This window comes from Castanea sativa, chromosome 1, assembly GCF_040712315.1.
Source record: "Castanea sativa cultivar Marrone di Chiusa Pesio chromosome 1, ASM4071231v1".
NCBI classification, from domain to species: Eukaryota; Viridiplantae; Streptophyta; class Magnoliopsida; order Fagales; family Fagaceae; genus Castanea; species Castanea sativa.
In genome coordinates this window covers 2227011-2249087 of record NC_134013.1, presented here as the reverse complement: position 1 = coordinate 2249087, position 22077 = coordinate 2227011, and the positions used below count along the sequence as shown (strand labels likewise).

Sequence of the window (22077 nt, the reverse complement as noted above, 5' to 3'; positions counted from 1 at the left end):
TTTGTGGTTTTGCTACTATGTGTTCAAGCCTTCAAGGATTCACACAAGTCTAAATGATACTAGAGATGATAGAGGCGCTTTGGGAGGGGGGTTGAACTTGAATGTGTTAATAGTTCATTCCCAATAAAGCTAAAGAATGATATAGCACATGATATTGATGAACCGAAAATGACACAAGCTGCAATATTTCCACTGCAAAACACATGGGTTGTAGCTACCAAAAACTAAAAAAGACAAAGCTGCATTGCTGTCGCAGAACACAGCCTGCAACAAGTACTCAAAAACAGCAAGATGTCCTCTACCTGATACAAATCAATTCCAGCTCTAATAATATAAACCAATGGCCCATATGACCTAATACTATTCTCTGATCTGTCCCTTTATGTGGGTTAGGTCCAAGGTCGAATCCCATCACTTACATTATTCAATCAAACCAATTCAGCTGAGGCTATTAAGCACAAACTTGATACTTGCTACCATCAATCAGGGTGACGAAAAAAAATTGCTGCCACTCTTGATGCAGGAGCATCTTCTAAGTTGTTTTAAGATGTCTTTATTTGAGTTCTAGCTAGCAGTCTTAGTTGTTGAGAACGGTTAGTTACAACTATCTTTGTGTCCAAACAAGAGCCTTAAGACAGTTAGCTTATATCACAGTTATTCTTATCTAAATTAGTTAGTCTTGTTAATGAGTTAGTTACTTGTATTATATGTAACCAGTGTTAGTTTGACACTTGGCAAGATATTAATGGTTGTTAGTTGTAGAAATTGTATAAGTACTCTTGTACTTTCATTTTGTAACCAATTCTTGAGAATTAGTGATTTTAAGCCCTTGTGTGCTTTTCTTTGGAACTTAGTGTTCTTGTAGAGGTGCCTAACCACCTACTAAATGTTCTAAGCAACTCCAATTGCTAAAAAATCCCTAAACAGTTCTGCCTACACACATTCCCTACATCAACTCTCTTGGTGAAAGACTATTCATAAAACAAATGAGCCTGCACTCCAAATGGTTTCTATATAGTAGAGGATCACCATTATAACCCCATCTGGCAATAATTATGTGCATTTGGATCTGCTTATTTTCATAACCTTATTTTGTTTATTGTGTAAAATGTTAGGGAAATATTTTTATGTAATTGACATATCTTTTGATAAAACGTACTTTACTTATATTTGGGTAAATCTAAGTAAGTTCAAGATGATCATTACAAATGGTTACATTGAAGACATGAAGATTACTCAAGAACTGCTCAAGAAAAGTGCAATTTGTAGGTCTCGATACCTCTTCGACAGAAGCCTCGATAGAAGCTCGATCTGTCGAGATTCATTAAAGCTCGACACATGTCTCGATCTATCGAGCTTACGAGATTCAGACTATAGCCAATAACATTTTTATTCTAAAAAGCTATTTGTTTATGAGTTTGTATAATCCTTATAGTACTAGGAAAACCCAAGGTTTGTGGGTTTGTATAATTTTTATTAGACTAGGAAAACCCAAGGTTTGTGTAAACCTATTTGGAATAGGAAAGCCCATTAAGCTCCTATTTAAAGGAGGTGGAAAAAGAAAAACCTAATTCTAGAGAGCTTCATAAGGTTTTCTTTTTAAAACCTTAGCCTCCTTTTACAGAAGAAAAAGTTCTTGCTGCATTTTTTGTACGCATTTGAGTTCTGTAACTAAGTAAAATCTCTTGCACCAACGTTGAAGATCTTATTGGTGTTTCTATGTGAAGTTGCTGCAAATCAATTACAATAACAAAGGGTTGTTGTGGAGTTAGTTACGTACTTGGATCTGTGTATCAATTGGTTAGTCACATATTGAGAGCCGTACATTGAAAGGAGAGATTTTCACTACATTACAAGTCCAATTGTGTATTGGGGTAATGATTCAACTGTAAGTTGGTATAAGGTACTGAAATTCCTTTATTTGTAACAACTTGTTTTGATAATAGTGGATTCTCGGAAGTGGTGACCTTAAATTTACTCAGTGGAGTTTTACCTCGGTGGTATTCCCCATTCGTAAACAAATCAACCGTGTCAAATTTAATTTCTGCTGCATTTAGTTATTTGGTGATTTGTTTGTGCTACCACGCATATTGCATGTTAAATTGACTTAATTAATTTACTTGGGTAATTAATTAATTAATTTACTTGGGCAATTAATTAGTTAATTTACCCAAGGAGTCAATCCATTCTTGGCCTATCATTAAAGTATAGTTGTATCTTGAAAAAAAAGTTATATCTTTAAAAAGTTCTACATTATCTTTTAAAATAAAAATAAGTTCAACTAAACAGACTCATACATAGAGGGATGTTGGTAGCTAGTAGTAATTGAGACTCTCAGTAATTTTGATAGTTGATTTATCATATTAGTTCTCCATGCTGTTGATTTTATAATGGATCTTCATCTGAGCTTATAAAAGTTCATAAAGAGTTGGTGGAAAGCCTTAATGGGAGTAGAAATTGAGATTAATTAAGTTGCTCTTTGATGATGATGTTAAAGCAACCATTGAAAGTCCACAAGTGGTTGAAAAAGTTATAAAGTGAGATGCAAATTTGTTTTATTCATGTTAAGAGTCTTTCTCATGGATGTAACTTCTCATCAATTAGTTAGGTAAGCTCTTCATATCAGGAGTTAAAGCTCTTGTTAGAATTGACATCAAGGAAAAATACAAGCTTTCATTGGGTAATTTTTCGTGTTTTTCTCTAAGAAAATTTCTTAATCTGTAAGAAAAAAAGAAATATAATAGCAGAAACTGACACATGACATAAATATTATTAATCCACTTCCACAAGGTAATTAGTCCAAGAAATCAATTTAGTAAATATAATAGGGAGCTCAATTTTTTATTTTTTGGGTAAGTAACACACAACCAACCGGTCTTGATTCTTGAACCTACAATTGAACCCTCAACCTAGAATGTATAAGGGGAGGAGATGCAATTGAGATAGAGCTCATTTGGAAAGTGGATTTGAATTTAGGTTTTTCTTATGAGAGGAATTAGACAATTCAATTGAATTACGAAGCTTTTGACAGAATTATATATGAAGGTACAGCATTAATATGGAAAACTCCTTAATAATTTGTAGTTTGTCACTTATTTAAATTATTCGTACTCTCTTGACCTGGAAATATAACAAAGCTGCCTTGCATGACTATACCAACTTAGCTTCTCATTCATTTCAAGTCTAATTACCTCTAGTAACTAATTTTTTCTAGTGTTCTCATCAATTAATCGTACATTAACAATCAAGTGTATGGATTCGCATCTAAAAGTACCGTGTTGCTTATGTGAGTGCTGTGATTCCAAGAAATTAATATAGACTCAGTAAACATGAATGAACCTCAATGATTCATCATGGTTTAGCTTTAACTTTAACATACCCAAATACTCCTGTAATCTCTGAATTTTACATAACCTATTCATTCATAAAGTAAGAAAAGTCTCAATACAAACATGACTGACACCAAAAGAAAGAAAAAGCACTGCCTCCAACCTGGCTAGAAGCCTAGACTTATGAGAGAACCAACAAAGAAAAAGCAAACCAAGTCATAGCCAACACAGCCACAATTGGAGAAAGAATAGTCCCTGAAGATGAATTAGTTGAGGTAGTACTAGTAGTAGTAGTAGCAGGAGTAGTGGTTGTGGGTGTGGTACTTGTATTAGTACTTGGTGTTCCAGCTGCTGGTGTTGTGGTTGATGCTTTAGCAACTGTTACAGCAACCTTCATGCCACTTCCACAATGGCCAACAACACCACAAATGAAGTAGCGAGTCCCAGCAGTTTTTAGAGGGATGGTGGTGGCTCCACTGCTATCTGAGCTAAGAGAATTGCCCGCAGTGCAGGTGCTGTAGTCGCTAGAGCTCACTTCATCCACAGAGTGCCCACTCGCATAGTTGAACACTACAAGAACAACAAAATCAACCAAACTTGATATAATCTCAAAATTTGAAGTTGTTTATGGATCTCAACAAACTAGTCAAATTGAACACTATCACATTAAGATTTATAAAATAGAGTCTAAATCCTGGTTCAAAAACTGTATTACCTTAAATAAATTTGTTGTTTTGATTTGTTATTTGTCAATCTTATATGTCCAAAATACTAACTACAGCTTCAATTTTGGGATTATTTCATTTGAAGTGTAAAGGTCCCTAGTAATTATTAGTATTCGTACAAAAACATGGTATTCTTCTTCTAACATAAGAGTGAGTGTTACTAATCAAATTCATGGTAGGATTTATTATTATAAATGAGAATAGAGAGAAGCTAGTTGTTAAATTTTTTAAAAATCTAATAACTTTTCATAAGACACTTTGATTTCTTTAATATGTGTCATCTATTTCCATAATTGAATACTCTACTATCACATAAAAATTTGGAAAGGTAACATTGGAAGTTTATAGGGCAATATTTCACATGAAATATTATGCCTAGCCCAATTAAAAGTGTTACCTGAAACAGTTCCTTTTGAAGTAGTTAGACAAGGAAATTTTGTATGTTATGGGACTGGAAAAATGAAAACTTACCAAGGCTATCGCCAACAACAAAGGTCTTGCCACTAGTCCAGGAGGTATAATCATAATTAGTGACCCAACCATTGGTGTCTCCAACAGTGTAAACAGTGGCCAAGCTTGGCACGACCATACACAAGGCCAAGAGTGCACACACAATTCCAGCAGTGTAGCTAGCCATTTTTGTGGAAGAGAAGAAGATAATGAGGCTTTTTGGATAGTAGTTGAGGATGTGGTTCCTTATATAGTGCTATTAAAGGGGTCGGAGTTAGAAAAATTTGGCCAGCTTTTCATGAACAATTTTCATGATAGGTAATTCTGTTCTATTGGGTTTACTTGAACCATACCTTATACCTAATGCTTAAGTTAGTGGGCCCTCCTCTTTTTTTTTTTCCTTCTAGAGATAAAGGTGTCAAATAAAGTTAATCTTATTCCATTGTTTTTATGTTTTTGTCATAAACAACTCCATATTATGATTGTTGTATAATAAAAGTGGGGATAATAATAAATTGAAATTCATATAAATGTAATGTTGTTCTAATCATAACTTATTGCCTATACAAACTTTAAAAAAAATAGTTATATTGATAACATCCAAGTGGTTTTTTTTTGGAAAAACAATTATTCAGTGTGGTTTAACTCTTCATTGCAATGTCAAATTCATATTTCACAATTTAAATGATTGATTTTTTTTTTTTTGGAGAAACAATTATTCAAAGTGGTTTTACTCTTCATTGCAATGTCAAATTCATATTTCATAATTAAATAATATCAATTATCAAGGCTAAAAGTTTCATCTTGCCCAAAAAGTTGGTTGTCTTTTTTACTTTTTCCATAACCAAAACATATGTATGCTTTTTATGAGCAACCTTTTGGTTCATGAAAGGAGAAATTAAGCAATTGCTTATCTTCTTTCTTGGCATTCTTGCCCATTAATATTTATAATTAAAATTTGTTGCTTTCGATGTTGCTGTTATGGTCGTAAAACTGTAGAGAGTTGATGATAGACGCCTCACAATTGGGTGGAAGAGATTCTTAAACATCATAATGAGATTGACATTATTAAGCCCATGAAATAGATAAGATTATAATATGTGCTTGGAATCTACTCAATGTAGTGAATAAGTTAATGAAAATGTGAGCTGTGAAAGCATAAGGGCATCGACTTCTTTGATAAAATAGAGCCTTCCATGACCAGCCAGGGTTGTTAGGTGGAGACATTGTATACATGTAAATGGGAACTATAATTCTTTTTTGGCAAAAAAAAAAAGTAAGATCCTAATTGAATGATATCTCTCTCTGTTTTTATAATTAGGGCAGTCAAGCTCACCTCTTTGGAAAGTGTCTAAGAAGCTACTAGATCAAGAGGCCTCTGACAATTGTGATGATAAAATCTCTGACTTCAACTAATCAACATGAAAAATAGTTTATTTTAAGCTATCAACAGCCATAAGGGGACTGTCTCTAGTGTTTTATGCCAAGTTGCCAAAGAAGATAGGTTAGCTTTTAAATACAAGATAAAAAGATATTAAGAAATTAATTCATCATATTATTTATATGGCAATCAGACACATTTGTCAATTTATTACTTCCTAATTTTGTAAATTTTTTATAGTAGAATTACTTGCTATAAATTTTGATTCACCACATTAGAGATGATATTAAGTTATAGTAGATTCACATGTCAGAGGCGATACACCCTATTTCCATGACACACCGAATTTTCTCATTAGTATAAATTGACCTAGAAAATAAAATAGTCATTAATGACATCATGACGCGAAACTGTGAAAGATCTCATGGATCTCAAAGCAAATATAAGTTGAACTACTTTGGTTTAAGTTGAGAACAATTAGAAATTAAATTTGGTGGAATGCCAAAAGCAGCCGATAAAAGTTGGCGAGGCACTTAAATTAAACAACAATAATTATAGTGGGTCTAGAAACAATTAAGATGGGTCACTGCCAAAGAGTTTTACCTCCCTTCCCTAATAATGATATTTCATCTCTAAGTCCTTTCAATGGGATTTGGTGGATGTCGGTAACAAAGTAGTAGAAAGCATAAAATTCATCTCTCTAAACTGTGGTAATTTTTCTTCCATGTTGTAACTTCAAAATAGGTAGAAAAATATTGGGCTTTAGTTTGTTAAGTTTGTCGGATGCGAGACTTTGAGATCAAATATCACCAGCATAAAAATGAAACCCCAGATGGTAAAAGGTAATCATCTTAAAGTGAAACATAATAAGTTTAAATCTTATTGTATGTTAAAAAAAAAAAATGAAATAAGTGTTTGATTTATATATTTTATAATTTCTCCTTTTCGTGACTAATTTTGTAAAAGGCCTCTACACTTTCGGCTCAGACCAAATAAAAAATAAGTGGCAGCCCTAAAGGGACTTTTGAGGAAATAGCTAAATCCTCAAGGGCCACTGCTTGATGGACAATGTCTCTGGAGAGGCATTCTTTCAATATCAGGGTCAGGGTCACGGCCAGGGTGTTAAGCATATTGTTTTTAAAAGATAAATATAAAAATTGGTGTGTTGCGGATAGCATATAAATCTTTCATTAGGTTCATTGTAATATAAGTGTTTAATATAATATAGATCGTTAAATCAAACCATATAAACTTTTGTGCGTACTTTTTTTTTTTTTGTTTGTATTTTCGCTTATCATTAAATTATCATACACAATCATACCACAACGTTCCAACTAAAAATATTAAAAAGAGATCAAACATATTCAAGGCATTCACGCAACATGTGTGTACTCTTTCTTCCATACTTCCATCATCAAATTATCATACACAATCATACAATAATTTTCCAACTAAAAAAGCTAAAAATATTAAAAAGAGATCAAAGATATTCAAGGCATTCAAAATTTGCAACATGTTAGAATCAATCAGCCCATAAAACGCACGTACAATGTGTCATAAACTGGTAACATGAGAATTGAGATTCGATTAATTCCTTTAATTTGAAACCAAAAGGAAAACGAAGGCAATGAACCCAAAAAAAAAAAAAAATTAGCACAAACCAATTTTATTATTTATTAGTGGAATATATAGATTTTTTTTTTTTTTGCTGAAGGAATATATAGATTGAAGGGTGGGATGTCTCAATTCTGATATAACCCACACACCTAACCAGTGTTGAAAAGTCTTAAGTACAACATGTTCTGAAAGTGATAAAGCCGTTGCATAATTACTCAACCCGGACTAATAAGTGGGTCCCACCACATTCCAAAGCCAAAAACCAACGAAAGCAAAGCATACAAAATGTCAAAAACATCTCTTAAGTCTAATTGAAAAGGTGGGTATGTTATGGGTTCGACAACTTTTAGATTTTGGTTGGACCCTTGGGCTCCATCATACTCTGGCCAACTACTCTGCTGGGTTAGTCCATTTTACCCGCACCAACTACTTCCCTTCATAGGATTCCCCCAAGGAAGGGGGAAAAATATAAAATACACAAAAAAAACACCAAAATAAAGATGGCAATAGGGTGGGACAGGGATAGGTCAAAGGCTCGATGATGGGTGTCTCGACTTCATCCCGTCCCGGGCTAGGAATGGGATAAGTCAAAATAAAAATATTATACAATTTTTAATGAGGCAGTTCTAACTGAGAGAAATGAGAGGAACATAATAGTCCCAGTTGAGAAATTTTCTTGCCATCCCTTAAATGATGCAGCATACCTTCTTCTTCAAGTGAGTTATCTTCGATCGTGTCTTATTCCTGCAATGAAGTTTAAGGCAACGCAGTTTTGTATTGAACAAAATTGAAAGCTAACAGCGTAATTCAATTTTTTAATTTAGCCAAAATATAATTACTAGACTACTTAGACATTGGCCATCAAGCTTGTGAATATCTCACAGATCTCAGCTGGTTCTGATGTGGTCGAGACAATCATACAATTCACTCGTAGACTACACATACGTATTATTGTTTTGTCAGTGGGTCAATGTCTGTTTGTAGATTAATAAAAAAAAAAAAGTGAGCAAAAGCTTACGCACCTAACACGTCAATATATATAGGGTTATGTGGCAACTTGAATTGTATCCACTGCACCTTTTAATAATCTTTCAATGGAAAAAGGGACCTGGAGGTTGTTGAAGATATAAATTATACAACAAATTAATGATGAGAGTAACATAAAATGATAGAGAGAGAGTGTGACACAGAATTAGCATGGTTTGGTTTGACATGATAGCCAACGTTTGACAATAGAAAAGTCTTTAACTGTATCTTTCTTATTTGAATTGTGTATTACAATAAACACAATGCATTATATATTACAAAACCATAGTCTACACATGGAGGAATATATAGAAAATCATTATTTACCTATTCTATGATAGTGTCTTTAATATATTCTAGCAGGGATAATAGGGCTTTACGGGGAGGATGTACTATCAAGTTGGATTTTTTCGAATCAAATAGGATTTGCATTCATATTTGGATTTGGTGATCTGCATAAATCTCTCTTTGTTTTTCAGGGATTTAAACAGTTTGTAACTTATAAAAGAGACCAATAAAGAGGTGAAAGATAAAAAATAAAAGAAATTGGAGAATGACAAGGGACCAAACATTATAAATGGGTTTGTCCTCATATGCAAGTCACCCTTTTACTTATCTATATCATAGATGAAAACTATAGATATGGCTTAGTACCCGTTTGTTTGTACTTTCAGATGGCAAAAAATACTTTTTGCTTCAAAGTTCAAAATGCTAGGTGTTTGGTGGGTATTAAAAAGCTACTTTAATTAGCAATAACGTTACTTTTCAAAAAGTGCATTACCCCTAAAAAGCCAAAGGACCTTCGGCTAGTTTTTGCAAAAAAACCACTTCAACTTTCAGAAATTGTTGGTTTAATTACCAAATTGCCCACTTGTTTTATTAAAAACCCAACTTTATCCTTTGAAACCCCTCAGACCATGCCAGAACAGATAACACCATATTCAATAAGACAAAAACATTACTAAAATAGTGATATTGATATTATTAAAAATAGATAACATTATTAAAGTAAGACAAATAACATACTTGGTTCAAAATTTTTAGAATAACAAATAATTGATGCTAAAAAAAATTGTCGTTATTAAAATAATACCAATAATAGTAATAGTAATAGCAAATAACTATGACAATAATTTATTATTATTATTATTATTAAGTAGCTTTTTTTTTTTGAGTAAGTATTTTGAAATAGTTGATTTAAAAATAAAATAAACTCCCTTATATATACATTGTTCTTTTTGATAATTTACCACTCAAGCCACTACTTTTATAAGTGCTAGCCAAACACTCAGCTTTTTCAAAATGCATTTTTTAACAGCATTTACCAAACATTCAGTTTTTTCAAAATGCTTAGTTTTATACCGCACTTTTTAAAAACCCTACTTTTTCAAAAAGTTTAGTTTCAAAAAACTAAACCAAACTCACCCTAAGAAAAATTGCAAAACGCGTACTCCAAATTAGGCAACAGCCTGACAGAACAAGTAAACTAACTAAACATGTGAATAGCATGAACCTGTACTTACTACAAATATTTTGACCAGAAAAGAAATACAAAAGAATATGGTATGCATGAATATGATGTCTTCACTCTTCAAAGCTATACCTAATCCTTTGGTAGAATTTCAACATCAACAAGATCTTCTCTTCTAGTTTTCTTATCTTTTATTAATTTTTTATTATTCTGTATTCTAGGAATAATGTTTCCTTCTCTCATGTTACAGTTGATCCTACAAATTAAATTCACAATGGAATCCTCCATTCATGTTAATAGGAGGAAGCTTTGCTCTAGAAGTATTGAAAATTTTTCCAAAAGATACAGGTCAAAAGATTTAGTGCACAATGTCATAATGGTAGTGTAGTGATTTCATTTTCTGCATGCATAACATTTTTTGAAACTGATAAAATAGAATAAATTCAACAATCACTTAAACTAAGAAGACAACCCAAACAAAGCATTCTCCCAGTCCCAGCTATCTAGAATCAGCTATGGAAATCTCATTTTATCATTCTATTCTCAGGTTTTAGCAGTACAGCACATAGTTGCCTATATACTATTGCTGCGCCTCTTAGTTTTAAAAGGCAGTGGGACAATATCATGTATTAATCAATGTGCTACCTATGTTTCTTGAATAGACATACAACTTTTGTCATGAAAGATGAAATGAAATAGAGAAAAAAATGCTTAAGCAATTAGGAACATCCAGAAAAATCAAACAACTATAACACTCGAATGAAGGGATAGGGTTCATAGTTCTGACAAGTTCATTATGCAGTTATACAATAGCAGATTATACTTAAAAAATTAATTAATAATTTTTTATACACCAAGATTTTTTAATGTCACTTATTGATAAAACTCTTTATACTTAAAAGATTGATAATGGTATGAATATTCTCTCTTTTTACAGCTACTACTCAAACACTTCTAGCTATGCTCCCATGGAACACAGGCATCTACATACTGCCCCCAGTGTGCAAGCGATATGTGGCCAACATATCTTCAAAACAGAAGCTGATACGAGTTGTTTGCAAATGGGTAATTAATACCCAGTGTGTATGACATTATTAATAGCAAAGGCTGGATTTAGAAGCTAGAATTTTATTTGTATGACTCCACCCTTGCATTTGAAGGATTATTTTTCACATAGCTGATCTCAAACTCCAAAAAGAAGAGGAAAATGACATTTGCTGTGGATAGGTTAAAATAATTCAATAGCATAAAAGTAAAAAGCGGGTTAAAAAAGACTAATGCAGCCAATGCCTAATAGTTGTGATCAATGATTCTTTGGTAGTTGAACAACTCAAACATCACATTAGAAGTAGCTTATGTTATCTCAAAACTGAGGGAAAAAAGGGGGAAAGGAAACAAGAGAGAACTGATAGCTTAATTTGTAAATATAATTTGGCGTAGGATAGAACAGATTTTTTTGTTTCCCTCCCAACAACCGCATTACCATAGCCACAACAAACATCATGATGGATTCTGACATAATATTTTCAAGGCTTGGCAAAAAAAATTTAGAAGAGGAGATTTGATAAATGATAAATTTTTGGCCAGGTGTTTGACTACAGAAGAGAAACTATTGGAAAATTTTAGGTTATCCAACGTATAAAAATATGGAGTGGACATCTGAGCTTTAAATTGCTTCTGCTTTGAGTAACATTATGCCATCAGAGGATAGTTTCTACCAGCTGCATCAGAAGGATCTATAGATTAAAAGGTCTCTCTCTTTCTCTCTCTCTGATCAGATTCAAAGAAGTTTCAATGTAACTGTGGTCAACTTTGTTATCAAACAAATTTCATAAGCAACATTGAGGACACACAAATTCAGCAGGAAAAACAAAAACAAAAAACAAATAATTGAGCGCACAGAATCAACTATCAAGATAGAGAAATGTACACATGAAACCAGCAATGATCTACAACAAATAAGCATAGGTAAGCCAACATCAAAGAACATGGAAGAAGTATCAATATAAAATAAAATACAGATCCAAAATGTGTATAAGAACATCCAGGAAATGAATGGCCCTAATACTATCTAGCCTTTGTCATCCCTGCTTTCTGCATCGCCATATGAGAACTGCACTGAAGTTAGCATGAAATCCAAGCATGTGTGCACACACATCCCCGCAAGCAAGGGAGAGGGAGAGAGATATTATATACTCTAATAATCAAACAGAGATATCTGTTTGAAAAAGTTCAGCTGCCAACCTCCCCCCTCCTACACACACAATTTTCTTGAGGTTTAGGCATAACACTTAACAGTTGAATGAATCTATCGGATTTCAAAAACTTTTGTTCACCTTGCCTCTCTTACCCACTATGAGCTACACAGATCATATACCCTGAAGATGAATTACTTTATAGGAAGGAAAAAAAAGGAGAGACAAGCAGAAGAGCCAAATATTGCCAGGCTAAACCATCTGAATGTCACACCAGTATATTCAACAAGCTAAACTGTCAACACATGTTCATGTCATTATTACACGAGGGAAGATGAGTGAAGATGGTATTCCAGTCCAAAGGAAACTTGAACGAGGTCTTTAAATTTACCACCATAGCATGCTACCTAGCATCTTTTAGTTAAGGAATGTTGACCTCTTCAATATGGATCTTCCAGAATTCAAAATTATGAATATATGTATTTATGATAAGTAATTTAATATATATAAAAAAAAGGCACAAAATGGGCACAAACAACATACATTGGACATATACAAGAATTACAGCAACAAAGCCCTAGTCCCAAAACTATGGCTCTGCAATAAATCCGCAATAAAACAATTGTGTTCACATGTATTCCTTTCTACCATTCCATCATATCCAAAATCAAAATCTCTATTACCTTCTTAATCAACATATCCTTTTTGCTACTTTTACTAATTTTATTTAGGTCTTCCTCTAAATCTTTTTGTTTCCTCAACTTGAATCAAATCACTCTTCCTTACTAATGCAATAACTGTAGAATAATTTGTAAAAGCTATAAGTAGAACAGTTGTGGAAAAGATGAGAGAGGATCCTTCTAAAATGGCCTGCTGAAGCATAAAAATCAATATTCAAAAACGGAGGAGAGCTTCAATTCAACTTGAAGGCACCGCAAGCACAATAAAAGACACAAGTGAATTTGAATCAAGGTATTAAGGTGATGAGCTCTTGTTAAATAGTGGATAGGATCCAAGATAGAGCTTGACTAGAATACAAATCCAAGTAATAGTCCCCAAGTTTTTGATGGCATACCACATCAGTATTTGTTTCTTATCTGCAGCATTGAATTTAAGAAGCTTTGCCTACTGAATCACAAAAATGAAGAAAATGAAGTGAATTCACAGTCCCTGAAAAATTCACTTTCCATTCTCATCAGCAGTATCTGCTTGCTCCACACTAGAGTTCAACTCAGTTGATGTATCTCCAGACTCTGCACTCTCTTCTGTAGTTGATGTATCTCCAGACTCTGCACTCTCTTCTGTAGTTGATGTATCTCCAGACTCTGCATTCTCTTCTGCTCGTAGTTTAACAAATTGTCGACTACGTGCTATTCGAATTGGTCTTCCCATAAATATCTGCAGTACAGAAACTTCTCAAATCAAATACAATCATATTCACTAGGAATAGTCTTAGAAAATTAAAGCAGAGAATGCAACCAAGCATTATAAACATGCCCACAGTCATCATCACAAATCATAATGATTCAGCACAATTATCAAGACCAAATTACCTTCCCTTGGAAAGAAGAAAGAGCTTCATCAGCATCTTTCTTGTATTTGAAGGCCACAAATCCATACCCAGAGGACTTTCTCGGATTCTCATGAAATATAACTTGTGCAGAAACAAGACTATTGCTCTCTGAACCAAAGAATTCTCTGAGATCTTTAGACCTTGCTTCGAATGGCAAATTTGCTACAAACAAATTGAATGTTAATGGCTTTGGTTGCACAGGGGGAGGGGAAGGTTTCTTCTTTCGTGCCCTGGCATAATTGATCTTTAAAGTGCGGCCCTCGAACTCCTAGAAAGCAAAATAGAAAATAAACCAGCAACTCCACAAGATGGCAAGTTAAAGAGAAAAATCTTGTCCCTTATGTGCTACAGATATAATGGAAGGAAAAAAATATAAAAAAATCTTTGCCAAATAGTGGAAAAACCAGCAGAAATGAACCTAACAACAAAACAAACACACACAGTGATACTAACTAATGTAACGGATCGAGTAGTGGAACGGTTTGCTAGTAGCGGATTAATTTTCTGAAATATTCTTTAATTACTTTTCTCTAATTTGGTTAAGAGAAATAAGAAGACTGAGGTTTGCTTCAAGGGAGCCCTATAGCTCCAAGTTAGACTAGCTAAAATTTTGTAATTTGGGAAACCATGACTCTATATTCATTGTCTCCATCTAAATTTATCCATGAGCTTTCAATTAGATAAAGATAAACTTCAACTTTCTAGAATTTATCAACAAATGACTCAATTTATCATAATATAGACCAATATAAATCATCCTACAGACTCCAAACTAATTTCTTTGAATCCATACAATAATTGCAGATCATTATTTACTCCACAAATGACTGAATGTGCCAATTTGTCATATACACTTAACTTGAGGAAACCTGCTGAGTTTTCTCAGGTAGCCAACAACGACAACCACCAAGCCTTAGTCTTAAGATTTTGGGGTTGGTTATGGATTTTTCAACAGACTATTCATGGTTGACCATATGTATTTTCTTCTCACATTCTATTTGAAGTCATACTCTCTGTTACTTCCTTAATTGAAATGTCATTTTTTACTACTATTAATGTTATTTTTGGTCTTCCTCTACCCCTTTTATCCCCCATCTTTTTTTTGATAAGTCTATCTTACTGGTGCATTGCTCTCCTCTAAACATGACAAAACAATGTCAAGTGACTCTCTCACACCATTTCATCAAATAGGGGTCACCTCTATTTTTAAAGGAATTTCCGCAAATCCTATATTTCTTAGTATTTCCACCTATTCATGTTAACATTCTTAATTCGATACTAATCAAAATAAGCTAAACACATAAAACACAGCCACAAATGAGCCAAATAGTCATATACACTTATCAAGGAAGTCTGCTAAGTTTTTTCAGGTAGCCAAATGATGTAAAATATGAAACTCAAGATACCAATTGCTTTCTTTTCCCTATATTCTTTTCATCTCAGCAACACAACACTATTGCAAAATTACAGGCATAAAAAAAAAAAAAACCCAAAATGCTTACATACGAGTCGAGATTATTGAGAGCCGTGAGGGCCTCCTCAGGCGAACCCATTGTGACAAAGGCCAAACCTCTGTTTTTGACCTTGTTATGCATAGAGAGCTTAACCACCACCGCACCAAAAAAAAAAAAAAAAAAAAAAAAACCACAAACCCATATCAGAAAAACCAACAAAAAACAAAACCCACAAAATAAAATTGCTCAAAACAAATAATAATAATAAAAACCTCAACGTCTAGGACCGTCCCGTGTTTCTCAAAGAGAGAACGAACATCTTCAGCGGTACAAGACCAAGGTACGTTCTGGGCAATCAGTCTGTCTCGTGAAAACTCCTCAGTTTCTGGTTCCAATACTTGGGTTTCGGTTGAAACATTGGGTGAAGAAGAAGGAGCTTGAGCTTGTTCTTGGGTGGTGGAAGAAGAGAAGCGCAAAACGAAGTTGCTATTACTAAGTCTTTTGGTTTTAATGGAAACGGAGTGAGAGAGATTGTGTTTGTAGTTGTGGGTACTAAGATTGGACAAAGGCGTGCGTGTGAGTTGTTGTTGCTGTTGTTCAGTGGGGAAGTTGCGAGTTAGAGATGGAGAGTGTAGAAAGTGTAGAAGAACTGCCATTAACGTTTGTTTGTACAAAGCAGAGAGAGTTTTGAGATTTTGAGAGGAGAGTGTCTCTCTTTCGGAATTTGGATATTGGATAAGAAGTGGGGACTACTTGGAGCTGAGTCTATCTGCTTATGAGACTCGCAAATTGGCACGTTTAATTGGGCCGGAACGTAGTCGTTTAGCTCATTCTTCTTTTTTTTTTTTTTTTTTTTTGTATTAAAATTTGGAATTGTTTTCTTTTTAGTTTTTACATTTCAAATTTTTTATTTTGGGTTTTCATGTTTGATTCTATGTTTATAATGACCGTTAATGTTTCAAAATTTTTATTTTGGTCTTTCATGTTTCATGTTTGATTCAGTTTTCTATTTGATCTTAAAAGTTTTAAAATCTTCGTTTCTATAAGTGCAAAATGAAAATTTGATTCAAATATAAATGACTAAAATGAAAAACTTAGGTAAAATAAATGTAAAATAAAAAGGTGTGTTTGTACTCTTTCAAGAATTATCTCTATGGTTCACATAGCATCTCCTCTCACAAAATATGGATTTTTTGGCAAGGTGAAAGTCAAGTTTTCCCTTACTTCTATAATATCTCTAATTAATGGTTGTATAGAGCATCCTTTTTAGAGAATGGAACTCCAAAATCTATAAGGCCCACATTATGTGACCGGGGCACAATGCAACTGTTGCAGGAGTTACCCCATATTGCATGGCATGGTACATTGATTAAAATTCTAGGCAATGTTTGTCCATAAAACGTAACCACAATTCTTTAAGTGTATGCAACTCCTGTAACTAGTGCTTGTGAATCACTTTCCCAAACCATAAAATTAAAAGTGTGCCCATTTGCAAGTGATAAAACTACCCCTTGTCGCTAAAACTTAAGTTAAAAAGTTTAAGGGGTGTTTGGTACTAGTACTTAAAAACTGAAAACATGTAGGTGAAAACGTGTGTGAAAGTACGTGTGGATAAAAATGTGTGTGGAATTATGTGTAATGTTGTTTAAAAACTGAAAACATGTGTTCAAGTAAGTGTACTAAACATGGCCTTAATTATTAGGAAATAATGAATTGAATCACTTAACCATTATTTATGAGTCTAAAATCTCATTTAATAAGTGAGACCTAGCACGTGAGATTTTTAAATTTGAAATAAAAGGTAGAATGCATATTTGAACTCAAAACCGGGAAGAGGGGGGGGGGGGGGGGGGGTTGGGAGAGAATCACATATGAATATGTGCAGCACATGGAGAATGCAACAAGAATACAGATTACATGACACCGCAAGATCATTTTCCAACAAAAAGAATTCATGGGGAAGAAAGATACATCATGTCCTAAAATTCTCCATTAGAAGCTAATAGGAAGCAAACAATTTCCCTGTAGTATTATCTTGGAAATACATTGACAAGATTTCCAATCCTTCTCAGCAACATATTACAAAGAACTCTTAAATTTCGTTAGATTGGTGTTGTCTAGAGTCTAGACAATCCGACTAAGAAGAAAGCCCTTCCTTTCCTTGAATTCTTAGCGGCAGAGAATAACAAGAAAAATTAGTTCCAAATGGTAAAAATTTTAAACACCATCCTGTTTACAAAGGGGGAAGAAGAAAACATCAACTACTCATGAAATTTTGTTAGAATTTATGCATTTTAGAGTCAGGGGAGTTATTTCGCAAGGGTGAAAGGGGATGTCTTGCTAAATCCACATCATTAAAATCAAGCTTCTTCTCAACTGGGCTGCTTATCTTGGGGCTTGATTTTCGCTTGTTTGACTGCAAGGAAGTCATATAGAACATTAAAGCAGAGACCAGAAACAGTACCAGAAGTGATTCAAAACACCACACAAGCCTTTTCTTTTTTAAGTAAAAAAAAATTGTGCAAGTTATTCTTCTCTTTCTCACCTTCGCAGAAGCAGTGCCAGTGTGTTTCCCACTAGAACCATGATGGCTTCTTTCTTTCTGATATTTCCTAAGCAACCTCTTATTCTCCTCATCCAATACATTGTTTTCTTCAAATAGCAATTTGACCTACATTTTATCATTAATAATTTAGATGAATATTTGAAGAACATACAATCCAATGCATGCAAATGAGAGAGAGAGAAGTGGGGGGTGGGGGCTCATCTGGCAAATGGGTTTTACTACTCTCCTCACCTCCTCTTCTGCTCTAGCAAGGTTGATCCTTAAATGTTCCTTATCATTCTCAAGTGTCTTCGCTTCAGCAGCCAGTGATAGAATCTTCTGAGTTGATGGCCTCAAGCTACCACAATATCAACAAAAAAAAAATGTTTTTAAGTAACAAAGTGGCAACTCAAATATGGGCAACAAATTATGATGGTAAAATTACCTAAAGGCATATTGTATTTGTACAAACACAAAGTCACCACTAAATAAATCAGCCAAGGAGGAATTATGTCGAAGTAAAAGAAAAAATTACTCACCAATTCCACATTTTAAGCAATCTTTGACATGATTCATGACTGCTATTGGCCTCCAAGAATGCACGTGCAGATGAAACATCATCTTTACTGATCAATGTTGTTAACACTGACTCAAGCAAACTGTTCTCTATAATTGTGTCCTCAGCAGAAGAATCAACCTTCAGGTTAACAGAAAATTTAGGTTTGTCAGCCCTAATTCTATTTAAGATAGAATCAAGCTCTCTAAATTGCTCTACCTATTACAAATTCATTATCAAAACAGAAGATGAGAAATATCAAAGAGACAAAGACAACTTACTAGCAAATTGATTTGACTAAAGTCAAGTTCTTTTATCATAAAAATATAACACCAATATTAGTCTCCTTTACACAGTACATTAAGAAACTTGTCATTGTAAACTGTAACTATGAATTGTTCCTCTGTTGTGCATGTGCAGACACTGTTACTGGGTTTGGCAAAACCAAAACTCAGTTGTCAAAGAACTGTTCAGACGTTATTACACCATAAGGGATTATGTAGATTTGAAAAAGAAATGTTTTTATCATTTAGCTTTATAAACACCATGAATGCAGCATGACTGCTGGATTAGTAAATTTCATACATGAAGATATTTTGAAACTGCAATTCCCACATACCACAAATAACTCATCAAATTCACCTTGCAAGCATTTTTAGATGAAAATTACATTGAAAACCTTAAAATTCATGAAAAAAATGTAAAATTCACCATAAAATAAGTTTAAATAAAAACAATGTATTAAGGGAACCTTCTTATAGTCAACAGGATACATGCAGCAGCACTGAACCTCAAACAAAAATTGCATGGACAATTAAATATGCTAGGACACAATATAATACACCACACTCTTTTTCATCCAAATTTCCTCCAACCAGCTTCACACATAAATGCTTCCCTACTTTTATCAAATAAAAAATATTGATTCAATTTGAGAACAGATTTGCGCCCTGCTATCTACATCTTTATCTGTTCTGTACATCTTTTCATTACTGAAAGCACATCATATTGAAAAGACTACTACTAATTCATGACTACTGCATCATATTATGGGTATGACCAGCTGCTAAATAATTTTCACTTGAAAGACATGATGGCTTCATCGAAAACCGCTATATTCTATTGAGTTTGAATAGGATTTATTGTTAATTTATATTTTTACTGTGTTTGTCAACACATTCATTTCCAAATATTTCGGTTCTTTGAAGTGCCTGAAAGGGATTGCCCAAGATAAACAGTGAGAGAGAGTGAGTAGAAAATTTTTTATTTTTATAAAAAAAAATTGAAATCATTATTTTGGAGATTCAGATAACAAAGTTGATATTTCAATGTAAAGAATACAACTGAACAAAAAATGGGTTCAGTTTAATTCGGTTTAAACTTTAAACTGTGGAAAGAACACCAAGCTTCTCAAGAGTGAAACTCTTGCATGCAGAAACATCAGAACAACAAACAATTTTATTTATTTATGTGAGAAATAAAGGACCTTCCTATCAATAACAGTCTTAAGGAAAAGACAACACACACACACACACACACACACAAAACCATTGCATATAAAGCAACCTATTTTGAATGCATATATCATATACAAATCATAGAAATACACACAGAAACTATAGTATCTAAATGTTCAACTTGACAGAATTTAAGTCACCCAAAATATTCTTACTGCAGACATCACAAAATTGACAAGCATCACTCCAAATTCCCAACTGGCTCAATTCAATGAATAAAAGAAAAATAATTCCACTTTATAAACCCATCTTCCCTGATGCACACTATAAAAAAAATTAACCCACAAATCCACTACATACAAAATTAAACAATTACCCAAGTACCTTTCTCTTTCAATTTATCAAATTTAACACAAAAATAAGCACATAAACAGATCAAGTAAAAATAAAACAAGGAAGATTAAAAAATAATTACCGTGCGCATCTCACATTCACACTTGTAGAACTGCAATTCCTCTGACAACTTTCTGACCTCCTCCTCCAACTCATGGACTCGAATCTCAGCCTCCTTGGCACGCTCATCAGCCTCATTCCCAAAATCCATCAAGGCTTCCCGGTCACGATCATAAAGCGAGCACTCCCTCTCCCACTTATTACACTGGCTCAAAAGATTCGCACACTCCAAAGCCAATTTATGATTCTCCTCCACAAACTTTTTCAAAGCTTGCGCATTCATACTCGCCTCAGCCTATAACATTTCCCCCAACCAAAAAATAAAAATATCGTTAATTCACCAAATAAAACATACATACATATAAATATAACAACATACATATATACATACATGAATTATAATTCAGCCAATTACATTTTCAAATCAAATAAAAGACAGACATCAAATATATATAATTGATGACAAAGAACCACTCCAAGGCAGGGTCACTTCGTGTACCCACCCTTGTTGAGTAAACCCCAGATACACAACCCCACCTCATACATAACCTTGTATCCGGTAATTAAAATTGAGCTAACCCATGTGGGCATATATATATATATATATATATGTATGTATGCATGTATGTATGTATGAATTAAAATTCAATCAATTACATTATCAAGAACACTACGGAAATCCTAAAAATCAACAAACAGAACACACACATACAGAAACATAAACATACATACATACATATGAATTAAAATTCAGCCAATCACATTTCCAAAAGCATTAAGGAAAAAAAAAAAAAAAAAAAACTTTGAATCAAGAAATAAGAAACATGCATACAAACACAAAATGGGTAAAATTGAAAGGTACGAACCCTAATGCGGTCGATGAGTTCGTCTTTCTCTCGAAGCTTATACTGTAAGGAAAGGCATCGGTTGCGAAGTCGGCGCTGTGCTTCTTGGGAGACACTAAGCTTCAATTCCAGAGTCTTAGTCGATAAAGGGAGCCCTAGCGAGTGATCAATGGAATCTTTGATGTAATCGTCGATTTCTTGAGGAAGATCCATATTTTTTTTTTTTTTTGGGGATAAAAATCAATCTCGGGACCGATCAAAACCCTAGAATTTCACAATTGGGAATTGAAATTTTAGGGTTTTGTGTGGCAAAAACGAGAGCGTTTTCAAACCCTAGAGAGAGAGAGAGAGAGAGAGAGAGAAGAGTTTGGGTTTGGTGTGAAGTCTGAAAGATCTAAACGACGGAGTTTTAGATTGTCTGAAAGGTTTCTTTGTTAGTTTGTGATATCTCAGTTGGGTTTTCAAATGTGGCTGGGTAGCCGTTAGGGCGCGATTTCAAATGAAACCAAAAATTTAGCTGTGGGCCCCACGTGGATGCTGATGATGATGATGAATATGGATGGCGCTTCAGTTCAAAAGGTGAAACGTAAAACGTATTACGGGGCCCGTAATAAACCATTGGAGATTAGGATTAAAAAAAAAAAATTATAAAAGGTATTGCTATGATCTTTTTTTTTTTTTTTTTTGGTAGAGAGGTATTGCTATAATCTGATTAGATAGAGAGGAGTACATGAGAATATAGTAGAGTTTTTTTTTTTTTTAAAGAGGAAGAGCACGATAGAATTGGGTCCAGGATGGAACCAAGACCTGCAACTTGCTGCTGTCCTTTGGTTTTGTTGTTTTTTAGCCATTAAGTGTGTGTGTGTGTTTTCTTTTTCTTTTTTTTTTTTTCTTTTTTTTTTTTTTTTGTGTGACTTTGATAGGTAAAATTAGTTGATTGGGCTTAATATTTTTGGTTTTATTATTGGTAATTTTTGTTATTGAACTAATTGTTTTGGAC

General features: G+C 33.7%; 3 protein-coding genes across 4 annotated transcripts; all 3 read right to left on the bottom strand.

Annotated features, from left to right (window-relative positions):
- Nucleotides 1–3392: 3392 nt before the first annotated feature.
- Nucleotides 3393–4830, bottom strand: LOC142622701 (blue copper protein). The gene is made up of 2 exons (XM_075796228.1): nucleotides 4526–4830; nucleotides 3393–3899 (listed from the first exon to the last, which is right to left on the bottom strand). The coding sequence occupies exons 1-2, from the start codon at nucleotides 4689–4691 to the stop codon at nucleotides 3511–3513; spliced, it is 555 nt and encodes a 184-aa protein (XP_075652343.1). The 5' UTR covers nucleotides 4692–4830; the 3' UTR covers nucleotides 3393–3510.
- An 8325-nt stretch (nucleotides 4831–13155) lies between these two features.
- LOC142621506 (28 kDa ribonucleoprotein, chloroplastic) lies at nucleotides 13156–15995 on the bottom strand. 2 transcript variants are annotated; one of them, XM_075794776.1, is made up of 5 exons: nucleotides 15494–15967; nucleotides 15270–15368; nucleotides 13748–14035; nucleotides 13525–13592; nucleotides 13156–13488 (listed from the first exon to the last, which is right to left on the bottom strand). In XM_075794776.1, the coding sequence occupies exons 1-5, from the start codon at nucleotides 15875–15877 to the stop codon at nucleotides 13374–13376; spliced, it is 954 nt and encodes a 317-aa protein (XP_075650891.1). In that variant the 5' UTR covers nucleotides 15878–15967; the 3' UTR covers nucleotides 13156–13373. The 2 variants fall into 2 exon arrangements, with proteins under 2 accessions (XP_075650891.1, XP_075650890.1); XM_075794775.1 differs by having other exon boundaries at nucleotides 13156–13592; nucleotides 15494–15995.
- A 1147-nt stretch (nucleotides 15996–17142) lies between these two features.
- LOC142608083 (uncharacterized) lies at nucleotides 17143–21546 on the bottom strand. Its single transcript, XM_075779792.1, has 6 exons — nucleotides 21099–21546; nucleotides 20255–20527; nucleotides 18306–18463; nucleotides 18019–18124; nucleotides 17767–17892; nucleotides 17143–17637 (listed from the first exon to the last, which is right to left on the bottom strand). Exons 1-6 carry the CDS (start codon nucleotides 21288–21290, stop codon nucleotides 17500–17502), a joined length of 993 nt encoding a protein of 330 aa, XP_075635907.1. The 5' UTR covers nucleotides 21291–21546; the 3' UTR covers nucleotides 17143–17499.
- Nucleotides 21547–22077: the final 531 nt, after the last annotated feature.

Bases quoted from the DNA above. Each gene is read 5' to 3' on its own strand.
- LOC142621506 (XM_075794775.1), bottom strand. From the start codon at position 15,877: ATGGCAGTTCTTCTACACTTTCTACACTCTCCATCTCTAACTCGCAAC. The intron at 15,369-15,493 runs GTTTTTATTATT...GTGGTGGTTAAG, and splicing joins GGACGGTCCTAGACGTTGAG to CTCTCTATGCATAACAAGGT. The intron at 14,036-15,269 runs GTAAGCATTTTG...TTTGCTTTCTAG, and splicing joins TCAATAATCTCGACTCGTAT to GAGTTCGAGGGCCGCACTTT.
- LOC142622701 (XM_075796228.1), bottom strand. From the start codon at position 4,691: ATGGCTAGCTACACTGCTGGAATTGTGTGTGCACTCTTGGCCTTGTGT. The intron at 3,900-4,525 runs GTAAGTTTTCAT...TTGTTCTTGTAG, and splicing joins TGTTGTTGGCGATAGCCTTG to TGTTCAACTATGCGAGTGGG.
- LOC142608083 (XM_075779792.1), bottom strand. From the start codon at position 21,290: ATGGATCTTCCTCAAGAAATCGACGATTACATCAAAGATTCCATTGAT. The intron at 20,528-21,098 runs GTTCGTACCTTT...GAAATGTTATAG, and splicing joins AACTCATCGACCGCATTAGG to GCTGAGGCGAGTATGAATGC. The intron at 17,893-18,018 runs GTGAGGAGAGTA...GATAAAATGTAG, and splicing joins TTGCTAGAGCAGAAGAGGAG to GTCAAATTGCTATTTGAAGA.